Genomic DNA, 26,264 nt, shown 5'->3' with positions numbered 1-26,264 from the left:
GGGCCGTCTCTAGAATCATGCTACCCAAGCTTTCGGACATATTGAAGGACTATAATTGGTTATTTTGCGTTATTATTAGAAGAGAGACTTACAGTAGTGCAACAAATGCTTGAAGACACGTGGGATCTGGGGTTAAATTGGATGCAAGAATGACAAGCAGGGTCTGCCAGTCACTAGAAGAGTGACGATCACCCTTCTAAGACATAAGTGACGTGAAGAACCTTTTATTGAGTGCTTGGGCTGGGGATTCCATCCGTGGGAGCTGTTGTTTTGGGAAAGAAGTCATAGAGGTAGGAACGGCAACACCTGTTTGCCTTAGCTACTGGGTAGTAGAAAAGTTGGCCTCCTAAGTCTTAGGCCATAAAAATAAGTAGTCTAAGAAGCATAGGTGGTCTAAGTAACCTAAGCTGCCCTATCAATTTCATCTCTTATGCTCCTAGCGGTTAATCGTTCTGATACCCTCAGGCTTAGGTATCACTCTCACGTCGCAGCACTACCATACCAATTTACGAAATTCGGTAGCTTAGTGGGTCACAAGTAATGACTGATCTATAGCACCTCTGGCCAATCACCTAGCTTGAATTGGACCCATTAAGCTTGCCTACTGTACAAGTGAAAAGTGCCCAAAGTGCCATAGTAATAATGTTGAAGATGAGCGGGTGTCTAAGTTATGTCGTGGTTATGATCTGGTGAGTTAGTGTTGACGATAAATTAAGTTTTCAGCTGTGCTATCTGGCATGGGCGCAAAATTGAGATTTTTCAAAGTTGAGAGTTCGGAAATCGATTATAGGCGTGTCCAACAGCCAGTGTTACATTATGAATCAGAAACATTTGATGGTTTATACAACGTTGAAAAAATCATAATCTAGGGTCTAAAATTTCCAGTTTACTAGATACACCAATTCTATAGTAATTCAGCTACTATACTTAGCTTAACTTCTAGTTTACCAGCCACTAGGATAATCCATAGCGGTGCGTATCCCGTGTTGCCTTAGCAGTGGAGAGGATGATAAATCAAGGTTGTCCATGTTGACTATATCGGCAACGGGTTCAGAAAAGGGCAAACAGATATTAAGAGAGTGGAAGACAGCCAAGTTTACCATTCGACAAGATGATATGTGTCAACGTCCTCGAAGTTCCTTCCAGAATTATCATCAAGAGCGGAATATGGCCTGGAACATTCGTCTGCTCCATCGTTTGGATTCTTGGTAAATACGCTTTGATTATGCATCATAAAATACCAACATCCTTCTTGAACATCTCTAACCACTGCGCATTATCTGCGGCTGTTTGGTTCCAAGGGTCATCGCTATAAACAGTCAGCCGAGTCCCAAAAAGGGAAATGCAGATACCTACTCATTATACAGTAAACATCTAGCTTGATGTCTTAATTCTTCATCAGATGGTATATGGGAGATAGGGTTGTTCGGTGACATGGCAGCTTTTACCCATCGCTTCATCTCACGAGCAAGCCATGGAATATGATTGGGGTCATTGAGTACATAGATGCCAGGGCCCAGCCATGTTGGACGGAGTGTCGGTTGACTTTCTGCTTCGGGGCTTGGGTTTGATTGTGGTATAGCAGGTGGCGATTGGTCGTCCGACCACAACCATTTGAAGTCTTGTAGCGACGTATCCGTTGATGTATGGTTCGTACTGTTTTCTAATTCCGTTCCCCAGGGCGTGTCGGTGCCTGCTGCGTCGCCATGTCCAACAAGCAACCAATCATTCCCATTAGGCCATGTTGATCCTCCAAGTTGCCATTGAGCGCTGTCTTGCCATTGGGAAATGTTGCTCGGTTCAATAACATTGTGGCTGTTGTTCACCGACACTAATCCTACACGTTGTCGAAAGACACCAATCCAATGTGTAGAATGGTTCAGAAACCCGATAAGCCAGTTGGCAACATACTCGGGCTTTGTCTGCAGTTCGCTTTCCATCTGCAGAATAACTCGTCCGGCCTCCCTTTGTAGATCTTCATCCGATATCGCATAAATACCCTTTTCCCTTTGAGTGCGTACAAAGGCTTGCAGGCGTGATTCCAATAGACATTCCTCAAACAAAGCGTTTTTACCCTTGATTCTCAACGCCGACAGTCTACTTTCTGCGCGCGAACGAATAGGCGCGAAGCGAGCCTGTTGGACGATTTCATCAGATGACAATAGCAAATCTCGTAACCATGATGAACCCCCATGTGAGTCTGGATCGGTTTCAGGAAACATAATTTCGGACCCAAACACAATCCTACATGCTTCCAGATGCAGGGCCCTATGACTTGGTAGACTTCCGGTTTTATAGTTGTGGTTCTGTATAAAGTATGCCATTTCGATCGAGATGAGCTCGTATGCACTCCGCGGGCAATCGGGCGGCGAACCGTTTGCCGTGAATGGGAATGGAGTACCACCCTCAAAATACACAAGGTATGGAGGCATGGCATTTTCTAGAGTCTTCAGTACCGAGGCATTGAAGCCCCAGTCACCAATCCAGCTTCTCATCGTGCATCCAAGCTTGAAATGATTCGCCAGGTGATCAACTCTATCAGGCCATGTACTCAACGAAGCTTGACAAAAACCGCATCTTGAAGTTATATCTGGCTGTGCAGTTTTCCACAATTTCGTAGTTAGATCCGTGAGTGCGGCATTATGCACGAGTCGTAGATGCTGCTTTAGGTGATCTTTTCTGCTAAACGCCCTTTCTTGACACGCAGAAGGATTGTGATTTACCAGGTGGTTCTCATCTGGGTTATACTGGCCACAGAATAAACAGACTATTAGCCCATTGTCTGGATTTATAGCTGTCGGTCCATTTGGTGAGCATTCCCATCTTTCCAATGGGAGATGCAACGAATTTTCATGACGTTGCCAGTCGTATTTTCTTCTAAAGGTTTCTGTGCAAAAAGTGCATTGAAAAGGGAATCGAGGTTTTGTGAGTGAGGTCTTCGGTGGTCTGGGTTTGTGTGTGGATCGGCCACGACTGTGTGATGATATTCCGCTGATTGAGCCTCTAGATGAGCATGAGTCTGTAGAACCACTCCTTGATGTGCCCAAACTGCTCGTTGTTGAACGGTGCCGGCGCCTTCGCCGTGTTCTCTCGTCACTTGAGAATGTCCCTCTTCGGCTTCCTTTTTTTGGTTAGTGATAATGCTGGTATATCTATCATCTGACACTTACTTGATCTTATCAGTTCTCCAGATTCCATCGCCCGAGCAATATCAGAAGCAGTAGCCGGCTCATTCTCTGGAGGCGAATTCTCCCATCGCTGGAGTGGATTAAGATCTCTCAAAGGCTGCCCTCTCCTCGGTATCGGCGTTCCAGAGCGCGTGGGTGTATAACCTTCAGGTACTTGAGTGTTCCCGCTGCCACGGCCATCAGTAATCATTCGGCGCCTTCGGGCGTTGGCCAGCCAATTTGTAATCTGGGTTCGACTCAAGCCAGTCTGATGCTCCAGTATGGTCTTTTCTTCTTCAGTTGGGTATGGATTATTAATATGTGTTGAGAACCATTCTTTTAAGGAGCGAAGGGCTTCTAGGGTAAACCTATGCCCGACCTTCGGGGGTAGGGTTGAAGGGGTGAGGATGGGCGATTGGTTTGACGAAGAGTCGAATGTATTGAGCTGTTGGAGATGATTTTGAGTTGTGTTTGCATCGTCAGGAGCTTGGTTGAAATCAGTGGACCATAGTTCATCAAAACTCATATCGAAGCCATTAGGATCCAAGGTATTTTGGTCTAATATCAGCCCAAAATCCGCATTGTCGAGAGGCGCAGTGTCCGTGAGGTCATTAATGGAAGGGCCGGAAATAGCGGTATGATTCCCGGCGCCAGTCTTGTCGCCTGTGTTCATGTCCATATCATGGAACTTGCAGATAGCGGTTATCTCTAGTGGCTGATACGGATACAGTTATCCGGAGTTGTGAAAGGTTGACAAGGAATCAGTTGGCGTTGGACTGAAGGGTGGAAGGTCTAGCCCCGCTTGTCAAATGTCAAATGCGCCCTGACTTGGGCAAGTCCGAAGACGGAAAGTCCGATTTGATTTCCGGCCTAGTGGTTCCCGTATAAGAAGCAGGATAGAACTATATCACCGAAGGTAGCAAATAAACAAATGAATTGATAGTATTGTATACTAAAAAGCTTGAATTGAGACTCTCGCTAATCAATCAGGTCAGTCATCGGTTTTAGACAAGGTTAAAATAGGCTATTCTTACACAAAACAAAAAGAGATCCAGGACAACACAACAAGCACAATTAGGGCAACTATCCATTACCTACAGCATGCTAGCCATACTTCATGAGTTTCAATTAATATCTTGATATAATATATCTTGTTTTTGAAGCAATACATCTGCGTTTGTACCTTTGTCTATCGAGTCGCCCATGCTCTTAAGCTAACCTACAGTAGCAATATAGACCAGACAGGGCAAGGCGAAGCATGACAGAAGGTCCCGTCTCCTTCCATAAGATCAGTACCAAAAGAGGTAAAGACCGATCTCATCAGTCTGTTTCTATCTATATCGTGGCGAATACCAGACCAGCCAATGAAAGACCAATCTTTCCTCCTCGGTTCAAGTGCCGGTTCCAAAGCACAGGCATCGATTAGAGTTGTTTAGACGGTCTTTGATTCGACGCTATACGTCCGTTATCTAGGTAGATCGTGACATCGTCAGTGCAGGTCGCCTTATCTTGACGGTCCCTTGATCTTCGTCAGGGGCCCATCCGTCTGACTTCTGGATGATCGGACGCTCCATATCTGTACCATCACTACAGCAGCCCTACTCGTGAATATAATAATTCTGTACTTCTGTTGTACTATGCTGTACTGCTTGTGAGGGTGTATCTAGATATAGCGAAAGCTTCAAGGGTCCTAGACGTTTTATAGTTTGAAATTCCCGACTTCCCCATGGTTCGGGAGTAACTCGCGGATTCATGGCTAGGAGCGCAGAACATTCAACTTGAATCTCCTCCAAAATATGATTCACCTCAACGCATTGGTGTCTTGGTGTAGCTGATTTTCTATCTTGAAGTTTTATGAATGCTGTGAAGGTTTACTTGGCCATCTGTCTGTGGAGTTGACTGATTTCGACATTTTTTGATCAGAGCATGAATATTATTCCATGCTTGTTGACTTGGACATAGATTGAGATGAAGTTGAGAAAAAATCATTGTGCATATCCTGTCAATGCAGTTAGTTGGTTCATATGATGAGATATGTGGTCGTGGAGGAGCTTTCCTGTGTATAATGGAAGAGGCTGTAACTTCAGACTTTCTCGCGGCGCCGGAGTTGCTTTACTCTATGAAATAAATTCTCCCGTTTATTCACAGACCTCTTCATCAATCGTCAGTGGTGTTGAGACTCCCAAGGTAAAGATCGAGATGAGGCTGACAGTCATGAATTGTGGCTATCGCCAGATGTTGTCACGGTTCAAAATCCCAGTCGGTCAACAGACTGCGATGTTCGTCTGGACGGGGTAAAAACTACTCCTCGTCAGTTAATATTATGTCAGTTTTGTCAGTTCTCTGATGTTGGAAAACGTCAATGAGGCTCAAAAGATCAATGTCACGTGCGAGTCAATTGTTTGAACGTGAATTCATCTCATTCTAAGCTCACGCTCGCAAACAGCGGAATAAATTCTTAGACTAAACTTTTGTTTCCGCAATAAAACGCCATAATACACATTTCTTGCTCTTTGTTTAGGGTATACATCGCTTCATAACTTCATAACCGGCTTTAAGCAATAGCGGTTCCGTTCTCGGGAGTCTCCTCGGGCCAGACGTTGTAGCCAAAGGTGTCCTTCATGTTGACAAAACGGGTGTGTCGCCCCTTGGCAACGCTCTGGACAGCCTCAAAGTCCTCGTCGGACAGGCTGGGAATCTGGAAGTTGCTCTCAATGCGAGAGGGAGTGGAGCTCTTGGGCAGAACAGCGTAGCCGCGGCGGAGACCCCAGGCGATGAGGACCTGAGCAAGGGTGTTGCCGCTACGGTCGGCGACCTCGTTAAGGGTCTTGTTGGAGCGGACGGTCTCACCAGTGGTGGGGACCTGGTTCTGGGAACCGAGGGGAGAGTAAGCAGCGGGGAGAATGTCGTTCTCGAGGCAGAACTTGACGAGATCCTCGTTGGGCAGGAAAGGATGAATCTCGATCTGGTTAACGGCGGGCTTGACCTTTGCGAAGGCCATGAGCTGCTTCAGGCCGTCGATAGTCCAGTTGGAGACACCAATGGCACGGGCCTTGCCACTAGCATAAATCTCCTCCATGGCGCGCCATGTGGGCTCGGGGTTCTCAGTGAGATCCTTCTTGATGACGTACTTGCCATCAGGGCCGATCTTGGGCTGGTAGTCGTCGCCCTTCTCGGCAGCGATAGGCCAGTGGACGAGGAAGAGGTCAATGTAGTCAAGGCCGAAGTTCTTGAGAGAGTTCTCGAATGACCACTTGACCTCCTCAGGCTCGTGGAGGTGGTTCCAGACCTTTGTGCAAATGAAGAGATCCTCGCGCTTGACGCCGTTGTCCTCGGCGAGGAAATCACGGACGGCCTGGCCAACCTCGCCCTCGTTCAGGTAGAACCAAGCGCAGTCGAGGTGTCGGTAGCCGGTCTTGAGGGCGGCAATGACAGCCTTGTAGGTCTCGCCCTTGGCGCCCTCGTTAGCAAAGGTGCCAAAGCCCACACCGGGCATCTTGACACCATTGTTGAGGGTAAAGACAGTCTTGTTGGAAACGGACATTTTGATGGTGCTTGAGGAAGAATTGGTAAGAGTGATGGGGTATGAGTGTAGGTTAGGTCGGGTCAGGTCAAGAATGGTTGGTATGAGTAGGCGACGGGGATTTCACAGATGAACGGGTTTTAAAGGGGTTAACAATTAAAATGTCGCAGTCAGTTAACTTGGCTGAGTGGTGGAGAGCAGGTACATACATCATCAAGTCACGGCAATTGGAGTGTCTGTCTACTACGTATGAGTTGCCAGCCAGCATCCATCCCTACAGCATTGTTTCCTGTTGATGAGGTGGCTCTCATCGATTTTGACCGAGACCGCGCGAGGCGAGTAAGAGACGAGGAAGAGATGGTTTGATTGACGTCATGTCGTTTTTACGGGAAGCTTCCAGAAAAACTGTGATGGAAACGGTTTAGTGAGGCGTGTGTTGGAAGAGAAGTTGAAGTCAAAAATGTAAAATTTTCACAGCGATGGGATACGTGCAAGGTGAGCTGTGCTGTATTGTACTACTTGTGTGTACTGTCTGTTGTACTTGCTAGGTATAGACCGACGTGGACAAAGACTTGAGTCAGGGAAATAGCAGTTGGACCAACCAAAGGCTCAAGTAATCTTATCACGATTAGTGGGCCGCAGTGGCGATCCCTAAACGTCTTGACATTTCAGCACGTTTTACAGAGTACTGCAGAGCGGACAGTAGAAAATACCCGCCTTTGCCGTAATAGATATAACGGTATCCACCGTGAGAAAGACGGTTTTCAAGGTACATGAGTAAACCTCAAGCCTCAGAATAATAAAAAATAGGGACCCCCCTCGGCAGTGGAGACAAGGATGATGTCAGAAAGGTAACCCTGGGCCATGCATTTCTGCAGCAGTTATCGATATCTACTCCACTGTAATGGTTAATTCCCGTGCAAAAAACAGGCACAGCACAGAAGGGGTCCACTGCAGATATCCACTTGGGAGCGGACTCTTCTCGGAACAACCGCCGCATGCCGCTCAATTCTCGAGATAGCACTGCTTCTACCTGGTCCATACTGCCATGATAACCACTCTTTTCTGACTTCTCGCTTCTGAGGCATATCTTTGTCCGGATGGTGTAACTTGCTAAGAGGGGCTGCGGAGTCAATCTTGACACAAACCGAATCCTCACGTCACCTCCACTATGACGACTGGCGCCAAAGGGCTGAAAGTTTGTTTTCCCTTGAACCGCAACACACAAGCCAAGGCGTGTGTGTATCTTGTAACGGACCCTGAATCAATCACCGACAGGTATGTACCTTTTTGCACTGGCTGTCGCGGAAACGGTCAATGCCACCGCCTCAATTCTAACCTATTACAGTTCTTGCCGCCAATTCTCGTTAGATAACGGATACGATGCGATACCAAGACCCTTACATGCTTCATCCTGCCTCCCCAAGTACTCTACGTGTACATACCTCAACGTCAACAGCAAAAACGTGCGGACAAACAGGCATTGACGGTGAACGACCGAAAAAATAATGGTCCCACTTGGGTAGCGCCGTCTCAAAGCATGGCCATGGATGGAGGCCAGTCCCATCCAAACGAGGCAGACGGGAAAAAAAGACAATGATGATATCAACAGACACGAATGGGCGAGTTTTCACTCTGCATCAAGCTACGGGGACAGAAAAGAACCGGCACAGTATCAGCACGAATGAGCCCGCAAAGATAGATAAATACGGATCCCCGCCCCATTCAATCGAGATCCCTATCCCATCATCAATCACCTTCTCATCTCAACTCGACAGTCTGTCCATTCACTCAACAGCTTGATACCCCCCTTGCTCTCTCGACTGCTTTACCCATATATACATAACCTTCTTCCTCACCCTCTTTGTTCTTCTTCTTCTCTCCTCCAGGAATGTCTCCTGCTTACGACGAAAACACACCCAACTCTCCCAGTACCCTACGCAACATGTCTAACGCCAACGGTGAATCTAACGGTGTTGACCACCGTGAGTCTCTTGCCATCCCCGGCACTGAGGAAGGCAATGGCCCTCAAGAGATCCCCGCTACCCGATCCTCCATCTCGGAGGCGGCCAAGTACATGCACACACTCAGCGTGTCTCCCTCCATGAGGGACCGACGATCCTCCCGCAACTCTTTCGGTACTGCGCTGCCCATCCCCCGCAAGCGTCAGTCCCGCCTCTCCTCCGTCCACCATGCCGACGGACGCCCCACCCGGCCCGGCATGCCCCCGATCCAGCCTACCCGCGACCTCCTCATCGCTCAGGTTCAGGACCAGATGGCCGACAAGGTCAAGAAGGCCAAGAACATGGCTTTCGCCTTTGACATCGACGGTGTCCTCGTCCACGGTGACCGTCTGATCCCCGAGGGTAAGAAGGCCCTCGAGATCCTCAACGGAGACAACGAGCTCGGCATCAAGATCCCCCACATCTTCCTCACCAACGGTTCTGGTAAGATCGAGAAGGCTCGTTGCGAGCAGCTCGAGAAGATCCTCGGTAACCCTGTCAGCACCGACCAGTTCATCCAGTCCCACACTCCCATGAGTGCTCTGTCCGAGTACTACAGCACCGTCCTTGTCGTCGGTGGTGAGGGCTACCGCTGCCGTGAGGTCGCTGAGCAGTACGGCTTCCGCAACATCATCGTCCCCAACGACATTGTTGCCTGGGACCCTACCATTGCTCCCTACCGAGTCTTCACCGACGAGGAGCGCGCCACCTCTCGTCCCCGAGACTTCACCAAGATCTGCATTGAGGCCATCATGGTCTTCTCTGACTCGCGAGACTACGCTACCGACATGCAGATTATCATGGATGTCCTCCGCTCTAAGAACGGACGTCTGGGCACTGTCGCTGAGGACCCCGTCGCTGAGCGCGTCCCCATCTACTTCTCCCAGGGTGATCTCCTCTGCCCTACTGAGCACCCTACTCCTCGTATGTCTCAGGGTGCTTTCCGCATTGGTCTCGAGGCTATGTACAAGGCTCTCACCGGTGCCGACCTCGAGCGTGTTGTCTACGGTAAGCCCGAGTTGGCTACCTACAAGTACGCCGACGACGTCCTCACCTCATGGATGGGCGAGCTCCACGGCGAGGAGCGTCTTCCCGAGAACATCTACATGATCGGTGACAACCCTGCCTCCGACATTGTCGGTGGTAACATGTACGGCTGGAACACCTGCCTTGTCCGCACTGGTGTCTTCCAGGGCGGCGACAACGACGAGAACAACCCCGCCAACTTTGGCGTCTTCCCCAACGTTCTCGAGGCTGTCAAGAAAGCTCTCCGCGCTCAGATGGGAGATGACTTCAAGTGCTACTTTGACGAGAAGATCAACCCTGTCCTCCACGGCGACGCCAACGACGCTGCCGCCGTCGTCTAAGCGCTCTTTGATGATGAGTTTGGACTACCTATTTAACGCAACATCTACGACACTGTTTTGTTATTTTAATCGGCGTTTGGAACTGGGATCTGAAAAGTCTACGACGAATTTGATCATGGGACTTTTGGCATAGACACAGCGATATAGAATCTTGATATCAATTAGCATAGATTGAACGTGTGCAAAAAGGCACTTGTGGATTGAGGCGGACGCGTCTTGATTCAACTGAAAGCAAATTCTAAACAAAAAATAATAACCTTGTCCACTGCGCTGTGACTGCAGACTCTCCCCTTGCTTGACGTGTCTGTCTGTGCCTTGAACTTGCAGCTGTCTCTATCCTATCCCAGCTTCATTTTTTTGTCACTGCTGTCCGATCGGCAGGTAACCTCCGTAGTGGTGTGGTAAGATGAACCTTGGCATCCATGATCTCACATCCATGGCTGATCGGCGTTTATTTTCTAGAGACGGAATGGGCAACTGCCGAGCTCAATCAGGGATCGTCACCTGTGAAAACTTGGAAATTCCGTGTAGGATCAGCGATTTATTCTTCGCTGGTGACATTGCTTTACCGTTTTGCTTCAGGAGAACCGTTTTGGACAGTAAAAAGGTCCCGTAGTTGACATCATGGCTGTTGCAATGGCGTCAGAATTTGCTCCAGTGGATGTTGTCTCCACAGGAGGTGTTTAGCGATCCATGGAGCTGAAAAGATGGACTGGGGGGAACAGAATAATCAAGTCAAGCTACTAATCAAGATACCCCACTGCTGCTCAGTTAATTTCTGAGTTTGAGCTTGAGCTCCGTCAGCTCCAGAGCTTCGATGGACAAGTGACAATACGGTGACACGAATCATGAGCATCTCTCTGTGGCTGACAACTTTGTTTCCTCATCGACACATGCTCCGATGTCTACCTGGTCATTACTGAGTCAAGACAAGACGTATTACATATGCAATTATTTGCCATTCAAGATTGTTTACCCAATTGAGCTGGGCGTAAGCTGACTCTTTGCCCCGTTAGACGTCTAGCCAATCGCCCATGTGTCGCGTTTCGCGTTTCTTAGAGCGATTGGGCATCACCATCACGACAATTTGAGATATCATCAACTGACAATTAATTGAGTACATGAATCTGACAGCTTATAAATCCGCGAATGCGAGTATTTGGATTAATTGTTTGTCGCAAGGATGTAGAATTGGTCATTAAAGGCGGTGCTTCCACTGAGTTAAAGTGATTTTCTCATCACCAAGTCAATTGTCCAGTGTTTAGATACGAAATCACTCGTAACTCGTTTTATATTCATATCTAATAAACAACATGGTCCAAGTCCTCCCAGTCATTCTCTTCGGAGCTCAGTTTTTATCGACTGTCGCGTCCCATTCTATCGCTGGGATGCTTCCTCGCGAAGGACAATACCCCTACCCTATCGTAGGAAGCGATGACCCAGCGAACAGTGCAACACTTGGGACATTTCTCAATCACATGTCCATCAATACAAGAAACTTGACGGCCAGCATCGAGTTTTACACCGAGCTCCTCGGTTTTCGCAAATTATTCACCCTCCAGATCACCAAGACGTACTCAATCACCTACCTAGCCCATGCACAAGGCGGGAAGAACGGAACGGGTTACCAGACAGCACTCGAGATGAACCGCGAGAAGAACAACGCACAAGGTCTTCTTGAGATTTCCTACGTTGATGTCCCAGTCAAGAACATCGAGTCTGGAAGGCAGCATCCCAACACGTTTGGACACATCGGTATTGTTGTACCTGACATACACGCCTTCCAAGAACGGTTGGGCACGATGCCTCATATCTCGGTGCTCAAGAGGTCGGGTGAGCCGTTTGTTGAGCTTGATCCGAATCTTGTGGTTGGCCCTGCCGTTGGGTTACTGCCTGATATAGTTGAGCAGCTCGATGAAGACGAGAGGAAAGCGATCGTTCGGAACTTTGGGCAGAGTGTTGAGTCTCTCATCTTTGTCGCAGACCCTGACGGTAATTTTATTGAGGTCCAACCCCAAGAAGGGGCTTCACTGGTTGGGTGATGTTGAGGAGAAAGAACTTGTGTCGCAGATTCCCGGTATAGTTAGAAATACTACGTATGGACAGTCATATATCACTACTCGCGAAAGGTACTTGGGGTGCTGCTCCGATGTGCCTCACATACTGAAATCTGGGAAGCCAGCTACAATCCGGAGAGTTCATGCAAACGCAGAACGAACCAGACTTGCTCAATAAGGATCTATTACGAAATGATTAACATTAGGAGAATAAGTTGCAAGATTGGCCTTTTTAGCAATAGTACTACAACCCTCATAGCTATATACATAACGAGAGAACGAAGTAAAGCAGACCTTCTGTCTATAGTCAATGTTAACAGAGTTGAATGAGATCACCGTAAGTAGTGACCGTACACACTGAGTAAGATGGTATGAAAGAGAAGAACATGAGGAGCGAGATGGGTCAAATTCGTCTTTCAGTAAAGGCAGAGTTCTTGTATTTGACTGCTTTTCTCGGTTACTTTTGAACATGTGAATAAGCTGGACACATTGGGTGTTAATGTGAGTTCATTTCTGGTAGCCATGCCCAGTGCTGCATCTGTGACCTCGCTTAGGAAACGCAGAGCAATGAGACTGAAATGATATCATAAGAGGCCTAAGGCAAAGAACGTACTTAGACGAAAGAAGTTTGCGAAATTAGCATGAATTGATTTGTTCATTTTGTCCCATGGTAATGGGATTTGACATACAGGGGGCGCCCTGAAGCACAGATAGCTACATTCCTTGCGACACTCTGGCCCTCTCTCTCAATCCTTCCAATGTCGGGTCCTGCATCGATCACATCTGACCACGAGTTTACTACCATCATCTTCAATCCAAATGCCAAAACCCCGATTGCAGTGACGGCAATTCTATTACTCCTCAAGGCACTCAATCAAAGCCTCAATCTTGTCGATGGCCCTCAGCTTTTCATCGACCTCGTCGTTTAGCTGTTTCCATAATCTGTCTTTTTCTCTAGTTACCTGGTCTCTCTCTTTGGTCAGATTGATAACCTTATTCTTTTCAGCCCCCAAGGACTCGTAAAGCCTGTCCCTTTGGACCTGAGACATGGATGTGGCCGCATTGATAGTGGCCGCATTGTTGACCGAACGTTGGGATTTCTCTAGCTCGTTGTTGAGCCGTTTGACCTCGGCCTGTTCAGCCTCGAGGGCCCGCTTTAGCTCGTCCCGTACAGTAGTTGGGACAGTGTCTTTGACACTTCTTTCGAGATCGATCACTAGTTTCAACTCGTCGATTTCCTTCGCAAGATTGGACGATTTGACCTTCTCTTCTTTCCACCGCTTTCGAAGTAGATTTCGCTCAGAGCTTGTGATCCTTAATTCGGTCTCAGAGGTCGAGAGGCTCTTTTCTGCTTCGCTCAGCTTGGTGTGTGCAATCTGAGCCTTTGCTGTATGGTCCGCCTCTGATGCATTATAACGCTCATTGGCCTCCGCCAACCGCTTTGTAGCCTGTTCAAACCTTGCCAGGGCGGTCTGGGTACTGGACAGAGCATTCCGGGTCTGCTCTTGGGCTTCTTTGGTGTCATTCTCTGCCTCTCGTTGAGACCGAGATTCTGCCTCGATAGAAGTGTAAAGACCATCTCTTTCCTTTAATAGGTCCGAGACTTGTTGTTGTAGGGTCGAGATCTGAGACCTGAACTTTTGAGTTGTTTCCTCTAGGTGGCGGGAATCGTCTTGTTTGCTAGATAATTCGGAGAGCTTAAATTCGAGCTCGTCGCGCTCGACACATAGGTTAGAGGCACGCTTTTGATGCTCATCTCGTTCGATACAAGTATCCGAGACTTGTTTCTCTAGGAGCGAAATCCTTTCTTTGAGCTTTGCGACTTCGACGGAGTCAACAGCGATAGAGCTGGCGGAGACAGGCTCAGGCTCTGTACGGGTTCGTAGGCGGCTATGAAAGCTTCGGAGAAAAGTGGCTGGATCGAACTCGGAGGTTGCTGTCAAAGAGTGCAAATGACTGCGAGCCTGAGACCATAAGATTTTGTGCAACTCATGATCATTGGCGTTTGTCAAGGCAAGGTTGGTAGCACCCAAGAAGGCTCCGTCGCTCCACTGTCGTCGGAGGATCATCTCGATCTGGTCCCTTGCGTGTTCCGAGAGTTTGTGTACCTGGAAGTGTTGACCAATCTTGCTCATTGTGACGTGTCGGATTAAGAAGTCGCGAGTGAAGGGTACCGTTTGAGGTGGCTTGCCTATTCCTGCCTCCGTAACACTAGGGAATAGGCTCTGATTGACCTCGTAGTGTCTGGTGTTCAAGAACTCGACAAAACAGTTGACGGCGTCGAGATCAAATTCAGTGACTGGTATCACGCGCATTGGGCCCTAGATGAAAGGGTCAGGGCTAAGGAGATGCACAACGAGGCGTTTCTCGTCTCACCTCGGGTAGGTTTTCGATGGCCTTTGAGAGCACAGGAGACTCTCTCTTTGCCGTAGACTCGGGGATGGCAAAGGCGAAGCCATCGCATAGAAGGTTGATGGTTGGCTCCATTTCCGCGGCGTTGCAGGGAGAAGGGGACTGAATACAAGTGGAGGATCACGGCATAGACTGAATCACTGCTTCTTGAAGGAGGAAGGAAGGAAGAGTGGGGAAAGCAAAGAAGGGTTGGTTTGTTGATTTACTGCCAGTCATTCACTGCTGCCACCCGTCTCTGCTGCCTAGAGTACCTGATAGATAGATGTAGCAGCCTGTACAGTTCTGTCACTGAAAGAAATCTGCGCGGGCATGGTAAATACCAAGGTCCTTAGACTATTAGTCTAATGAATATCCTAACGTCTATCCTAACATCTATCCTGAAGATCTAAACCTAGGTACCCAAGGTATGTAGGTAGCCACTGCCTGGCTGACCCTCGAAAAGGTTAGCAGTCTTCGTAAGCCAACGCCAATCATCAACAAGAGGGTGAAAGAAAGCAATAATACTCAATCATATACTATTTCATTAGCTGAAAAAGACCACAGAGAGGGAGATGTTCGGCATCCTAGGCATAGGAAGCCTCTGCATCTGTCTTGCACTTCATACTCCAACCCCCTAGTAGGATACATCAGCTGAGAGATAACATATGGATTCCCGACGACTCTCCAATCACGCCAATAGCAAACAGATATTCCAGCATAAAGGCTTTCGTATATGAAAGAAGAAAAGAAGTGGCGCTGCGAGAAGTTCATTGATCGGTTGGTACAGACCTTACATGGCAACTTGACACTCAAGCTTGGAAACGATTCAAAACATAGGCTGATTTCGCAAGAGCTGGTCTAGAATCAAGCCTTTCGCCTCTTTCATTTCAAGATGAGAGTGCTATAACATGAGGTGCGGAGAAAGGATAATCAAGGCGACAGTCTAGGCAAAACTTGATATTATATTACAAGACACAGGCGTGAACTATTGAATGATCAGGCCTCATTGTGTCAGAAGCATTGGCAGCTGGAAGCATAAGGGAAGAAATTAGTAGGCTAACTTATGCCACTTAGGCTAGGCACTTTAGGATGTTTACTTTTTTTACAGTAAGGCTTTGGGGCCAGACAAACCTGTCAGAATTGAAAATTCGGGGCTGAAATCACGACATCCGAAAAGACAAGGATTGCTAGGCGGACCATCGGTCACCCTTGCCACAACACAACACACCACCACACAGGTGAGGGAGACGAGGTGAGTACCCAAGGGGGTTTCCCCTTCTACTATTCTTCTTCTACTGGAAGTGATCCTGAGCAATTGGAGTATGATATATCTGATATCCAAGTCAGGCTTCTCGGTGTCCTGGCATACCCAGATAGGTACACCAAAGAGGACGATTTGGCACAACAATCACTCCTGCTTTGGGTCTCGACCACACCTTGCATGGATGGAAGAAAGGAAATAAGCTTAAGAAATAGCTAAAATCTTTATTTTGTGGGTTTGAATCCACTCTTGACAGCATCCCTCACACCACAATCCGACCAGAGTACCAGAGCAATTAATGATCAGCAGAGACAACAAAGCACTCTGTCCAACTCCCCGCTGCCAAGGATCTTGGTCTCATCTCGTTTCCCTTGGTTGTCCATTTCAAGTAACGCTCCGAAAGTCTAGCGGGGAGTTTAAACTCTCGGCATGCCTCCAGATTCATCGTTTCCAACGCCTCGTCGGGGAGTCTGGAACTCAATTGGACCCTTTTGTTTCTGATGAGTGATTTACCTTCTCATGACCCCCACAAGCCGCGCCATGGCGGTTATTGCGATAAGCCAAGCTCTCACAAGAGACAGGCCAAGGCTCGGGTGCGTACTGGCTCGGGGAGATTCCATGCCATGAAAGAACTACCATATCCACATCACTCAATGACAAACAGAAATGAGAACTAACGTCTCTGTCTTAGATTTATCTCCTGATTTTAGGTAGCGACAGTTTCGGGTACAAGATATCACAGCAAACCGACGACTTGGGGAAAGTCAACCACGTATACAAACTGTACACGCCCTCGACATGAGACCATCGTTGCCTTTATTACGACATCCAATCATTTACTCACGACTTCCATCCTCTCCCACATGTATCCCACCTTCAGACCACAGCCCCGGCACTTGGTCTATGGCGTGCTTACTTGGCTTTCCTGCCAAGACCGACCAGGCCGACCGAGTTCGGTCAGTGACATTTTCCCGTCCCCAAGAAATGATTGATAAGAACCAGCGATAACCCGAACGTCTTTACGAGAAGGGTCTAGGAATTCCCAGAAACATTCATCTCAGCAACAATGGCTAAGCTCGATACAGCTCAGTCCAACTCGGACTACCCGGTCCCTAGAGAAGATGAAGAAAGCCTGACCCTCCACAAAGACTGGACTCCAGAAGAAGAGAAAAGGGCCAAGAGAAAGTGAGCAACCTTTACCACCTGTTGTTGGTGAACATGGGCTAACCTCAACTCTAGGTTGGATCGCATCATCATGCCTCTTTTGACCCTGGGCTTTTTCTGTCTTCGTAAGATACCTTCACCAAATACCCAGTACCATAGCATTGAACACTGACCGTTCTATAGAGCTTGACAGAGGAAACATCGCCAACGCTCTTACTGACAACTTTTTTGAAGACGTCGGCATAACCCAAAACCAGTTCAACGTTGGTCAACAAATGCTGTCCCTCGGCATCGTGCTGTTCGAAATACCTTCCAACATGATCCTCTATCGAGTAGGCCCTGGCAAGTGGCTTACTCTTCAGCTCTTCCTCTTCGGTACCGTCAGCACCTTCCAGGCTTTTCAGAATAACTACGCTTCCTTCGTCGTGACGCGCTTCTTGTTGGGGTGTACGGAGTCGGGTTTTATCCCCGGAGGTTTATGGACATTGTCCACTTGGTATACTCGAAAGGAAACGGCCAAGAGAGTCATGTTCTTTTACTTTGGTAATCAATTTGGACAGGCTAGTTCGAAATTATTGGCTTATGGTATTCTTCATATGCGAGGAGTAGGTGGAAAAAGCGGTTGGTCAGTCACCCTTGCCCTACATGATCCCCTCTCTGTATACTAACTATTTACAAAGGTTCTGGCTCTTTGCATTGATGGGTGGCTTTACTGTTCTCTGCGGAGCTGTACTCGGTTGCCTTTTGCCCGACTCGTTCAAGAACCCCACAAGCGCCTTTTTGCCAAACATCAACATCTTCAACGAAAGAGAGCTTCACATTCTACAGACAAGAGTTCTACTTGACGATCCCATGAAGGGAAAGAAGAAAAAGAAGATTGGTCTTCCTGCTTTCAAGAAAGCCGTATGTCCATTAACCTCACTAAAGAAACACAACTAACAAATTTAGTTTTCCAATTGGCGTCTTTGGGTTCACGCCGTCATCACACTATCCAACAACGCTCCCCAACGTGGATTCGACACATATTCTCCCTCGATTGTTAAGAGCTTTGGTTTCAAAGGCCTTACTAGCAACGCTCTCGCCTCTGTTGGTCTCTTTCTTCAGATTCCTGTCTCCTGGTGCTTCAGTTATGTCTCGGATAGATTGCGAGTTTTCCCTCCCTGGACGATGGAAGCTGTTGCTAATATGACTTTTAGTAATATGAGGCCTGAGACGGTCATGGCTGGGTTGAGTTTACATCTTCTCGGTTACGTCTTCAACCGTATCTTCACAGAACTCTCATTGAGAGGCGTCAGTTATTTCGGTGTCGTATGGACTCAGACCTTTGGCACTTTCTCACATCCTCTTAACATTGCTTGGATGTCATTGGCCTGTGATGATTCTGAAGAACGAGCCCTTGCTATGGCCATGTAAGTATTTTTGCCCTCTTCACCCAACCGTCCACTGACATGTCCAGGGTCATCATGTTTGCCAACATCGCAGGAATTGCAGGCGCTCAAATCTTCCGATCGGACGACGCACCAAAGTATCGCCGTGGCTTCAGTATCAACATTGCTATTCTTGCCGTTGGTCTTGCTCTCGCCGCCGTTCGCTTTGTCGATGATAAGTTTTGGCGACGCGAAAAGGTTGCCGAGATTCAGCAGCAGCTTGCTCAGGAGAACGAGAGCACTGGTGATGAAAAGAGTGGTGGGCAAAGAGAGACTACTCCTACTCTCGGGATTGAGAAAGCTTCCCCAGCCGCATTGAATTCCCTTGCAAAGCCAACATAGTATTGGAGAATAAGGGCCTTGTCCACCTTCCAGCTTACTGCTCAGATTCTTATCGCTTAGGCTATACATCCCAGACTCTTTATTATATAGTCAGAATTTATTTTCGGTATCTGATTTCCAGCTCTTGCAAATGCTGAAATCTAGCTTCCTCTACACTCGGACTGTAATTCGATCGTAATTTAATCAGACTTAACAGTCTTGTAGATAGAGTTGTATCCCAGCAGTGACCTCTCCTCCAACTCAGCAAATTCCTTACCTCTAAATCTCTCAGGATCAAGAGCCTTAGATGTCTTGTTGTCCACTTCCTTCCCATCCATCACATCAACCAAGAATTTTGCGGTTCCAGCTGCATGAGTAACCCAAACTGCTACTCCCATAAACAACCCGTCCAAAGATATCACCTTGCCAGCCAGAGGCATGTTGTCAGGCGTCATTGAGAAAACGCCGTTGAAATGTCTGCCATCTTTCAGCTCCTCCGCTGTAGCTGCTGGTAGTAAGCCCATTGCAAATTTGAGAGGTTCATTGAACCATTCCAACCAGTCTCCTGTTGCGGACTCTGCTGGCTTTTGGCTAATAGGTGCGTGATCGTAACTTCCAATACCAAAGTTCGTTCCATGTTCACGAGCGTAAACATGATGCTCTGGCCATCTGACGAATGGAAGCTTGTGGGGTAGAGGATCGCGGGTTTGGCCGTACATATAAGGATGCCCGACTGGGATGACAGGTACAAGGAAGTCGAGATCTGAAGCAAGGCCTTGTGCCCAAATTCCTGTGGTAAGGATCACCTTGTTTGCATTGAGGTGTTTGGCGATGTTTTTCTCTTGGACAGAGACTCCGGTGATGCGACCCTGCGAGATTAAAAGTTTCTGCACATCAGCTTCAACAAAGCTGACGCCGTTCTTTCTCGCTTTGTCTTGATACCAAGTAGTGATTTTGACAGCATTGGCAGTTCCATCTGAAGAAAAGAACAGTGCAGATCCAGTAGCTGATTGATTGACCAGATCAGGTGCCAATTTGCGAGCTTCTTCAATACTCATCATAGCCGCAGGCAGTCCAAGCTTCTCTGCGTCTTTGCATCTTGTCTTGAGTCGGTCGATACCCTCATCTTTAAAGGCTATCTCCAACCCTCCGACGTTTTGAAAACCACCAGGGATTTTGACATATTCTGACACGCTATCGATGGCGAGCTTGGTGAGAACTTCAGACTCGTTGAATTGTCCGACGAAGCCAGGAGCGATGCCAGTGGAGCCTAGTAGAGAGGTAAATGACCTATCAATTACTGTGATAGATCGAGGAATAGGTGACTTGGAGAGGAAATAGGCAAGTGAAGAACCGACGATTCCACCCCCAACGATTATGAGTGATTCTGTGTTTTCCATTTTGAGTATAAGAAGATATTTGATTGAATGGATTGTTGCATTTCACTATGAATTGGGGAACTATGAGCCACATGGTTGTTAATATATATCAAGTCAATGCCACTTACATCAAGGGCGCGCCTTGATAGTATCGCTGCTAGAAGCATAAAAGACAAAATTAGTAGATCAGTTTATGATACTTGGACCACACTTCTTAGGTTGTTTATTTTAGGGCCCTAAATTGCTTGAACCCACTATCGGACGCCCTGGAATTGACATCAAGACCCGCAAGTCAATTAATCCACATGTCATGTCAACCCTTACCTGGCCTGCGCTTCAGTCTTCTCAGCCTTAAAAAGAACGACATTATAACAAAGGGCTTGAGGGTATCGGCTAGGGAATGGCCACATTGACTGTACGCATTAAGTAACGTTGGTTGAAGAAAAAGAAAATGCGTTAGCCTCGTCCAAGTTACGCGACGAGGTTAGATAGTTCATTGTGACAACTTCGCTTTTGTAGGTGCGCCATTGGTTAATGTCGTGTATCATGTCAGACTTGGGCTTACTCAAGGCCAAAGTTCTTATATCTTGTAAGCTCGCCTCACTACGATTTTACAAACATGACACTCTTAATGAGTATAAAGACCCCCTCGACTACCGACAATCATTGAGGGTATTCAAATATCTGCATCCCCAATTTACCAATCTCTCATAATCATGTCTTCCATCAACACCAAACAAAATATCGAGGCCACAACCAAAGGCTATGTCTCGTCTTTTGCCGACGCAAAGGCTGAGAATAACCCCCAGCTTGTAAACCGCAACACATCACCAGAATGCCTCCGAAGCATGCTTCCTTCCATCCTGGGTGGTGGAGGCACAATGAACAACGAAGCGTATGAGGTTATCTTCACCAAGGGCCTCCAAGCTGGTGGGATGGAGTCGGCCAACATAACTGACTTGGTTATCGACGTCGACGCCCGCAAGGCTGCTGTTACTGCTGTTGCCGACATGGTCTTTCTTGGAGAGAAGAGTAGCATGGACTTTTCATGGTTTTTGCATTTCAACGAGGAGGGGACCAAGATTGTGAAGATTGTTGAGTTTGTGGATTCTTTGACATTTACTGGACTTCAACAGAAGATGGCTGGAGCGTCTAAGCAGGGGGAATGATAGGAAAACATGCTCAATAGCGTTATTCAACTACCATTTGCTACAACACGATAATATGGTATTGACTCGCTATCTACGTATTTATCATTGTTCCTGTCTTATCCACAGCTTAAATCCTGCTTTTTCCTTGCTGGCTGTAGCTCTCGTTCGCCAGCTCGTTTGGACAAACCCACCAGTAATCACTATACCCTATTAGGTAGTTGACATGATCCTTGTAACTCGTCGCTTTCTTCTGTGAGTCGTCTTTATCTCACTCGCATTTCAGTCCTTCTCCCATCACTTGAGCCATCTCGTATGGGCATGCCACAAACATGACAAGAGTGAAACCAGGACAGCGAAAGCGTGCTAAAACATCTAAAGTGAGGACCGGATGTGGAACTTGCAAGTAAGTTCATTGCATGATCTCATAAGAAATGTTACTGACAGCTTACAGGAGTATGTCATGCATCGCTCAAGAAGTCATTCGCCTCTAACCGATAACAGTAAGAAGAGTCAAGTGTGACGAGGCACGTCCATTCTGTCTACGATGTTGGTGCAACAGGTTCTTCTTACTACGCTCTGGTTCACTAATCCCTCTTCAGGTACATCCACTGGTCGCAAATGTGACGGTTACCAAATATCCCCAGCTCCAAGCACACCTCCAACATGTCTTATTCCCACATATACGAGTCATGCAGAGGCAAAATCACTTCAGTTCTTTATCGAAAAGACCCTTGTCAACTTCCAAACCTTCTTCCCCGACAATCTGTGGAGTACCAAGATCCTGCAAGTAGCACATGATCAAGGGTGCATAAAGAACGGGCTGATGGCCTTGTCTCACTTCCATCGCCTCTATCTCACACATCAGCAGTGGCAGAAGGTGGACTCGGTACCCGCCCTCAAGCATTACAATTTTGCTATCAGGGAGCTACTGTCACCATCACCTGACGTCCAAGGACATGTTCTTGTACTTTCTTGTCTGATCTTTATCTGTATTGAGGTAAGTATTCTTCAATCAGTCTTTAGGTTCCATACTTACTTCTTCAAGCTCCTCCAGGGCAATACCGAATCAGCAATCAGCCTTTTCAAGTATGGCTGCAGCATGATTCAACAGCACAGGAAGAATTCGCCGCGGTTCAAGGCAAAAGATGGCCCCAGGTCCGACATAGAAGAAACACTCAACCTCGCTGAAGCCTGCTTCAAGCGAATTGCAGTACAGTTTTTGACGGTAGGCGCTCTTTTCTGACCCTGCATTAATCCAACATGCTAATTATCTATGAACTCACAGCTCATGTCGGATAACGACTCCACACTCTGGTTCTTATTCTACAACACCTTTGGCAGCAGCCTTACCTTAAGAGAAAACTCATTCACATGCCTCGCTGATGCAAGAGAGGCGTTGCTCGATATTCTAGTTGATCAGGCCAGCCCAGGGTTGAAAGGCAAGTCAGCTCGTGATATCATGGCCCATTCTGCCAAGGTTACTCGATGGGGCGAATTGTTCGACGCCCTTCTTCTCCGACAGACCAACAGCGGGTCGCCACCAACTGATTCTGGTAGTCGAACGATTGCCTTGCTCCAGGTACATCGCAAATACTCGGAAATAAACGTCGCAAAATACATCCACGGGCAAGGTGACCCATGCTTTTGGGATAAATTCACCACCGAGTTTAACGAGATCGTCGACCATGCTGCTACAGCCGCGGGCATCGATCAAAACCACGCAAAACGAAACTGGGACACAGAATCTTCGCCCAAAGCCTACTTTCACATAGATATTGGCTTCACCTCTGTATTGATATCAGTTATTGCCCGATGCCGCGACCCATTTGTTCGGAGAAGGGCCATTGCAGTAATGCTTACCGACAGAGTTCAAGAAGGTGCTTTTAACGGATCACAGTCTGCGCGTGTAGCTGCCAGAGTGATGGAGCTTGAAGAGACAAGGAGCGGGAAGGAAGTCAAGTGCAGCAGCGATATTCCTCACGAAGCAAGAGTAAGACAAATACGGGTACATTTGCAGGGAGGGGAAGATAAGAAAATGAGACTTGTGTATAAGTTCTCTCAGGACTGTTTCGAAGAGGAGAGAAGTATGACTGAGTAATAAACACACTCATGCTGATCACCTATTGGGGTATCATGGTATGTACCAACTGAAGAATGCCAAGACATTGCTCAGAGTCATCGGTCTGTGTTGCCAAGTCTGCCATCTCAACAACAATTAGCAGAGCATGTTGTTTGTGTTTCACCGCATGGTCACGAACCCTGGCAACAAATCAAATGGCGCGTGAGGGCAATAAATCCGAAGACGTTGGTGATTGTGGCTGTACAAAAATGATTAATATTCATTTTTGGTTAGAATATTAAGCCACTGTCTAACAATCACCTAAATAGCCTATCGGGGAGCGGGATTTTCTTATACCCACCATTTCGACTCATCCTGACTGGGAACTTGAATCCACCAGTTGAATTGGTATATATATCAACGTCTTTATTCCCGGCTTGTCAATCGTATCATCTCATTATCACTTGCATCTACATCCACAGTCACATCCATATCTTTTAACTAGGGGGAATGCCCTTGACACACTCCACTACCAACACAACTCCTTTCACCACAAACATGACCTATTCCCTACCTGCCAAAGCCACTGGCCTTCGCGAAATCGACCCATCACTCCTTGATCTTCGAACAGACTCAGAGATCATAGCCCAACTCCAAACCTTCCAGCCAATTACTTCAGAGAAGAATGTCTGGGCCATCTGGGACAATGGCTTCGAACGCATGTATCCTACCCATCAGCAAACAGTCCTGAACTGGGTCCGACGTCTCGGCCCATCCTGGACAGTACGCCTGGTGGATTTCAAAAAAGGTTCGCCTAACAACATCTACAACTACGTGGGAAAAGAGTGGTTTCCGGAATGCTTCATCAACAAAACCATGGATGGAAAACATTCTCCTCAACACGCAGCTGATCTCGCCCGTCTGCCTCTCGTCTACACATATGGTGGATTCTACCTAGATGTCTCCAATATGCTTCATACCCATCTCGATACGCTCTTCTGGGATGAACTTTCATCTCCCGACTCACCCTATGAGATGGGAGTTTGGATTATCACAGGCCAAATCAGGAACAAATGGGGTGACTTTGGAAATTATCTGTTTGCAGCACGTAAGCATTGCGAGTTTATCAAAAACTGGCACAATGGATACAAAGAACTTTGGAAAGGTCGAACAAACGTTGATGGTTTCAACAAACACCCTCTGATTCAAGAAATCGGTCTAGCCGAGGGCATGAGAGATCCCGAACACGAGGACCAAATTCATTGGATGACAGACTATATCGCGCAGATGGTTCTGGGAGACCGAACACGGAATCTTGTTGACGTCGAAACCGGATGGAACGGCCGAGAATTCTGGGAGAATAAGGTCTTTATGGTAGAGGGTATCCAAAATGGTATTCTCGGTGCTCTAAAGACCAATCTGTGTGGCCAGAAACAAATCGATTTGTTCACCACACGCCTCGACGAGCCCGACCTCGCAAAGCGGGCCGAAGCTGAAGAGTTTGTCATTGAGATGCTGGAGAAGAGTCACATGTACAAAGTGTACCACAATTCTATGGCTGGTCTTCCGGCTCTGGGAGATCTCATCAAGAAGAAGGAGAACGAAGACGTAACGTTTCGTCCAGGAACCTTTGGGGAGTTGTATCGGTACGGAACTGTTCATTGGGAGGCTACGAGAGAAGTTGAGAGGTTGGAGCCTCAGAGAAATGGCGATGATCTCATACATGGTACTCCTACTCGAACTGCTGCATCTTTCAAGAATTAGGTCAAATCTCTCGGGTGACAAGCTTTGGAATGGTCAGATGGAGGCACGGAAAAGTATTGCTTTTTATCATCGGACGTAACTTTAACTAAATACGCTTGATGGTGACATCTTGCTTTGTTCTTCTAAAGCTTGACTATGATTCTATTGAGTCGGGACTCATGCTATACAGCCTTGACCTTGTACTGCGGCGACGTTTTTCGAATCTACAAAACGTTAAAAGCCACATTTTATATGACAGTAGAAAACTCACATAGATCTCGATACCCACAGAATGGATGGCAAATGCAACCCAGCCTCCAACCGCATATCCAATTCTCAATGCCGCCGTTATACCTGGTAAATCATTCAGGTCCCAATTGGTTGTCACGAGTGCTTCTTGAGCTAGATTCTCGCCTGAAAAGTATGCTTCACAGCTGGGATATACAGTTTGTGACGCATTGGGGAAACTTTTATGCAAATATTCTATGACAGAACATGACATGCTTAGAGTCATGGCTCGTGAAGGTGTGCCTATCATGTGTGCGAAAGAGACGAGAATAATCCTCATGGTAATGATGGACGTTGCCTGAGATTCTGGTGAGCCATGAGATGAGATGATTGCAGATATGCTTACATAGAACCAGCCTCTTAGCATCCAGGCTCTATGCTCTTGAATCTTTCGGTGTCTGATAGCGATAATAGCCTTTAGTAAGGAAGTGCTAATTGTAGTAGCAAGTATCAGGGTCCCAATCCTATTCGTGATTGGCCCACCCATTGCCTCTTTTGAGATAATCAATGCTGTGATAATCCCGATTCCAGACAGACTCAACACAATGTACCCGTTAGCACGATGGAATGCTGTATACTTGGGCCGTTGAAGAACTGGGATAAACTGGAAACAAACAAGAGCACCCGCTGGTAAAAATGTTACAAGATGCAAAAACAACCCATTCCTCATCAGACCGGGTCTCTTGAACCAGTAACATTCTCCAGGTACAGCCCAAGGAATCTCGGCGCAAAATACGCGGTCAATGTCAATGTACGGAAGTTGAAGAGTTGAGAAGAGAAAAAGGGCGCCTGCAAATATGGAGGTCAAGACGAAAGATCTTGTGCTGGTGAATCCGAGACGGCGTTTGAGCGACATTTTGCAAGATTCTACCGAGGGGATACCAAGAGTTACTGGTCACGAGGAAAAGACATACTTCTGGGAACTCTTGTACTAAAAGCTGCAGATTTAAACATGTAAAGGAA

General features: G+C 47.3%; 12 protein-coding genes across 12 annotated transcripts; 7 read left to right on the top strand and 5 right to left on the bottom strand.

The window, feature by feature from the left end:
• Window positions 1-1,230: 1,230 nt before the first annotated feature.
• On the bottom strand, window positions 1,231-4,258 carry FGSG_07909 (uncharacterized protein; the record flags this gene model as incomplete). Its single annotated transcript, XM_011329442.1, has 4 exons — window positions 1,231-1,309; window positions 1,357-2,767; window positions 3,171-3,882; window positions 4,202-4,258. The coding sequence occupies 4 exons, from the start codon at window positions 4,256-4,258 to the stop codon at window positions 1,231-1,233; spliced, it is 2,259 nt and encodes a 752-aa protein (XP_011327744.1).
• A 1,357-nt stretch (window positions 4,259-5,615) lies between these two features.
• Window positions 5,616-6,783, bottom strand: FGSG_07908 (uncharacterized protein). Its single transcript, XM_011329441.1, has one exon. The coding sequence runs from the start codon at window positions 6,709-6,711 to the stop codon at window positions 5,722-5,724; it is 990 nt and encodes a 329-aa protein (XP_011327743.1). The 5' UTR covers window positions 6,712-6,783; the 3' UTR covers window positions 5,616-5,721.
• Window positions 6,784-8,598: 1,815 nt separating this feature from the next.
• FGSG_07907 (uncharacterized protein) lies at window positions 8,599-10,317 on the top strand. Its single transcript, XM_011329440.1, has one exon. The coding sequence runs from the start codon at window positions 8,636-8,638 to the stop codon at window positions 10,058-10,060; it is 1,425 nt and encodes a 474-aa protein (XP_011327742.1). The 5' UTR covers window positions 8,599-8,635; the 3' UTR covers window positions 10,061-10,317.
• Window positions 10,318-11,538: 1,221 nt separating this feature from the next.
• Window positions 11,539-12,102, top strand: FGSG_07906 (uncharacterized protein; the record flags this gene model as incomplete). The annotated part of the gene is made up of 1 exon (XM_011329439.1): window positions 11,539-12,102. One exon carries the CDS (start codon window positions 11,539-11,541, stop codon window positions 12,100-12,102), a length of 564 nt encoding a protein of 187 aa, XP_011327741.1.
• Window positions 12,103-12,971: 869 nt separating this feature from the next.
• Window positions 12,972-14,604, bottom strand: FGSG_07905 (uncharacterized protein; the record flags this gene model as incomplete). The annotated part of the gene is made up of 2 exons (XM_011329438.1): window positions 12,972-14,438; window positions 14,494-14,604. 2 exons carry the CDS (start codon window positions 14,602-14,604, stop codon window positions 12,972-12,974), a joined length of 1,578 nt encoding a protein of 525 aa, XP_011327740.1.
• Window positions 14,605-15,571: 967 nt separating this feature from the next.
• Window positions 15,572-15,988, top strand: FGSG_13244 (uncharacterized protein; the record flags this gene model as incomplete). The annotated part of the gene is given in 3 exon segments (XM_011329437.1): window positions 15,572-15,615; window positions 15,617-15,760; window positions 15,811-15,988. Coding segments are annotated over 3 exon segments (366 nt in total).
• A 1,036-nt stretch (window positions 15,989-17,024) lies between these two features.
• Window positions 17,025-18,702, top strand: FGSG_07904 (uncharacterized protein; the record flags this gene model as incomplete). Its single annotated transcript, XM_011329436.1, has 5 exons — window positions 17,025-17,058; window positions 17,117-17,558; window positions 17,614-17,836; window positions 17,882-18,342; window positions 18,390-18,702. 5 exons carry the CDS (start codon window positions 17,025-17,027, stop codon window positions 18,700-18,702), a joined length of 1,473 nt encoding a protein of 490 aa, XP_011327738.1.
• A 179-nt stretch (window positions 18,703-18,881) lies between these two features.
• On the bottom strand, window positions 18,882-20,427 carry FGSG_07903 (uncharacterized protein; the record flags this gene model as incomplete). The annotated part of the gene is made up of 3 exons (XM_011329435.1): window positions 18,882-20,006; window positions 20,189-20,217; window positions 20,385-20,427. 3 exons carry the CDS (start codon window positions 20,425-20,427, stop codon window positions 18,882-18,884), a joined length of 1,197 nt encoding a protein of 398 aa, XP_011327737.1.
• A 349-nt stretch (window positions 20,428-20,776) lies between these two features.
• Window positions 20,777-21,229, top strand: FGSG_13243 (uncharacterized protein; the record flags this gene model as incomplete). The annotated part of the gene is made up of 1 exon (XM_011329434.1): window positions 20,777-21,229. The coding sequence occupies one exon, from the start codon at window positions 20,777-20,779 to the stop codon at window positions 21,227-21,229; it is 453 nt and encodes a 150-aa protein (XP_011327736.1).
• Window positions 21,230-21,540: 311 nt separating this feature from the next.
• FGSG_13242 (uncharacterized protein) lies at window positions 21,541-23,309 on the top strand (the record flags this gene model as incomplete). The annotated part of the gene is made up of 5 exons (XM_011329433.1): window positions 21,541-21,614; window positions 21,656-21,711; window positions 21,811-22,208; window positions 22,257-22,436; window positions 22,497-23,309. The coding sequence occupies 5 exons, from the start codon at window positions 21,541-21,543 to the stop codon at window positions 23,307-23,309; spliced, it is 1,521 nt and encodes a 506-aa protein (XP_011327735.1).
• A 519-nt stretch (window positions 23,310-23,828) lies between these two features.
• Window positions 23,829-25,034, top strand: FGSG_07901 (uncharacterized protein; the record flags this gene model as incomplete). Its single annotated transcript, XM_011329432.1, has 1 exon — window positions 23,829-25,034. The coding sequence occupies one exon, from the start codon at window positions 23,829-23,831 to the stop codon at window positions 25,032-25,034; it is 1,206 nt and encodes a 401-aa protein (XP_011327734.1).
• Window positions 25,035-25,195: 161 nt separating this feature from the next.
• On the bottom strand, window positions 25,196-26,157 carry FGSG_13241 (uncharacterized protein; the record flags this gene model as incomplete). Its single annotated transcript, XM_011329431.1, has 2 exons — window positions 25,196-25,237; window positions 25,285-26,157. The coding sequence occupies 2 exons, from the start codon at window positions 26,155-26,157 to the stop codon at window positions 25,196-25,198; spliced, it is 915 nt and encodes a 304-aa protein (XP_011327733.1).
• Between the last annotated feature and the right edge of the window lie 107 nt (window positions 26,158-26,264).

This window comes from Fusarium graminearum, chromosome 4, assembly GCF_000240135.3.
Source record: "Fusarium graminearum PH-1 chromosome 4, whole genome shotgun sequence".
Classification (NCBI taxonomy): domain Eukaryota; kingdom Fungi; phylum Ascomycota; class Sordariomycetes; order Hypocreales; family Nectriaceae; genus Fusarium; species Fusarium graminearum.
This window is presented reverse-complemented; position numbering and strand designations above follow the sequence as displayed.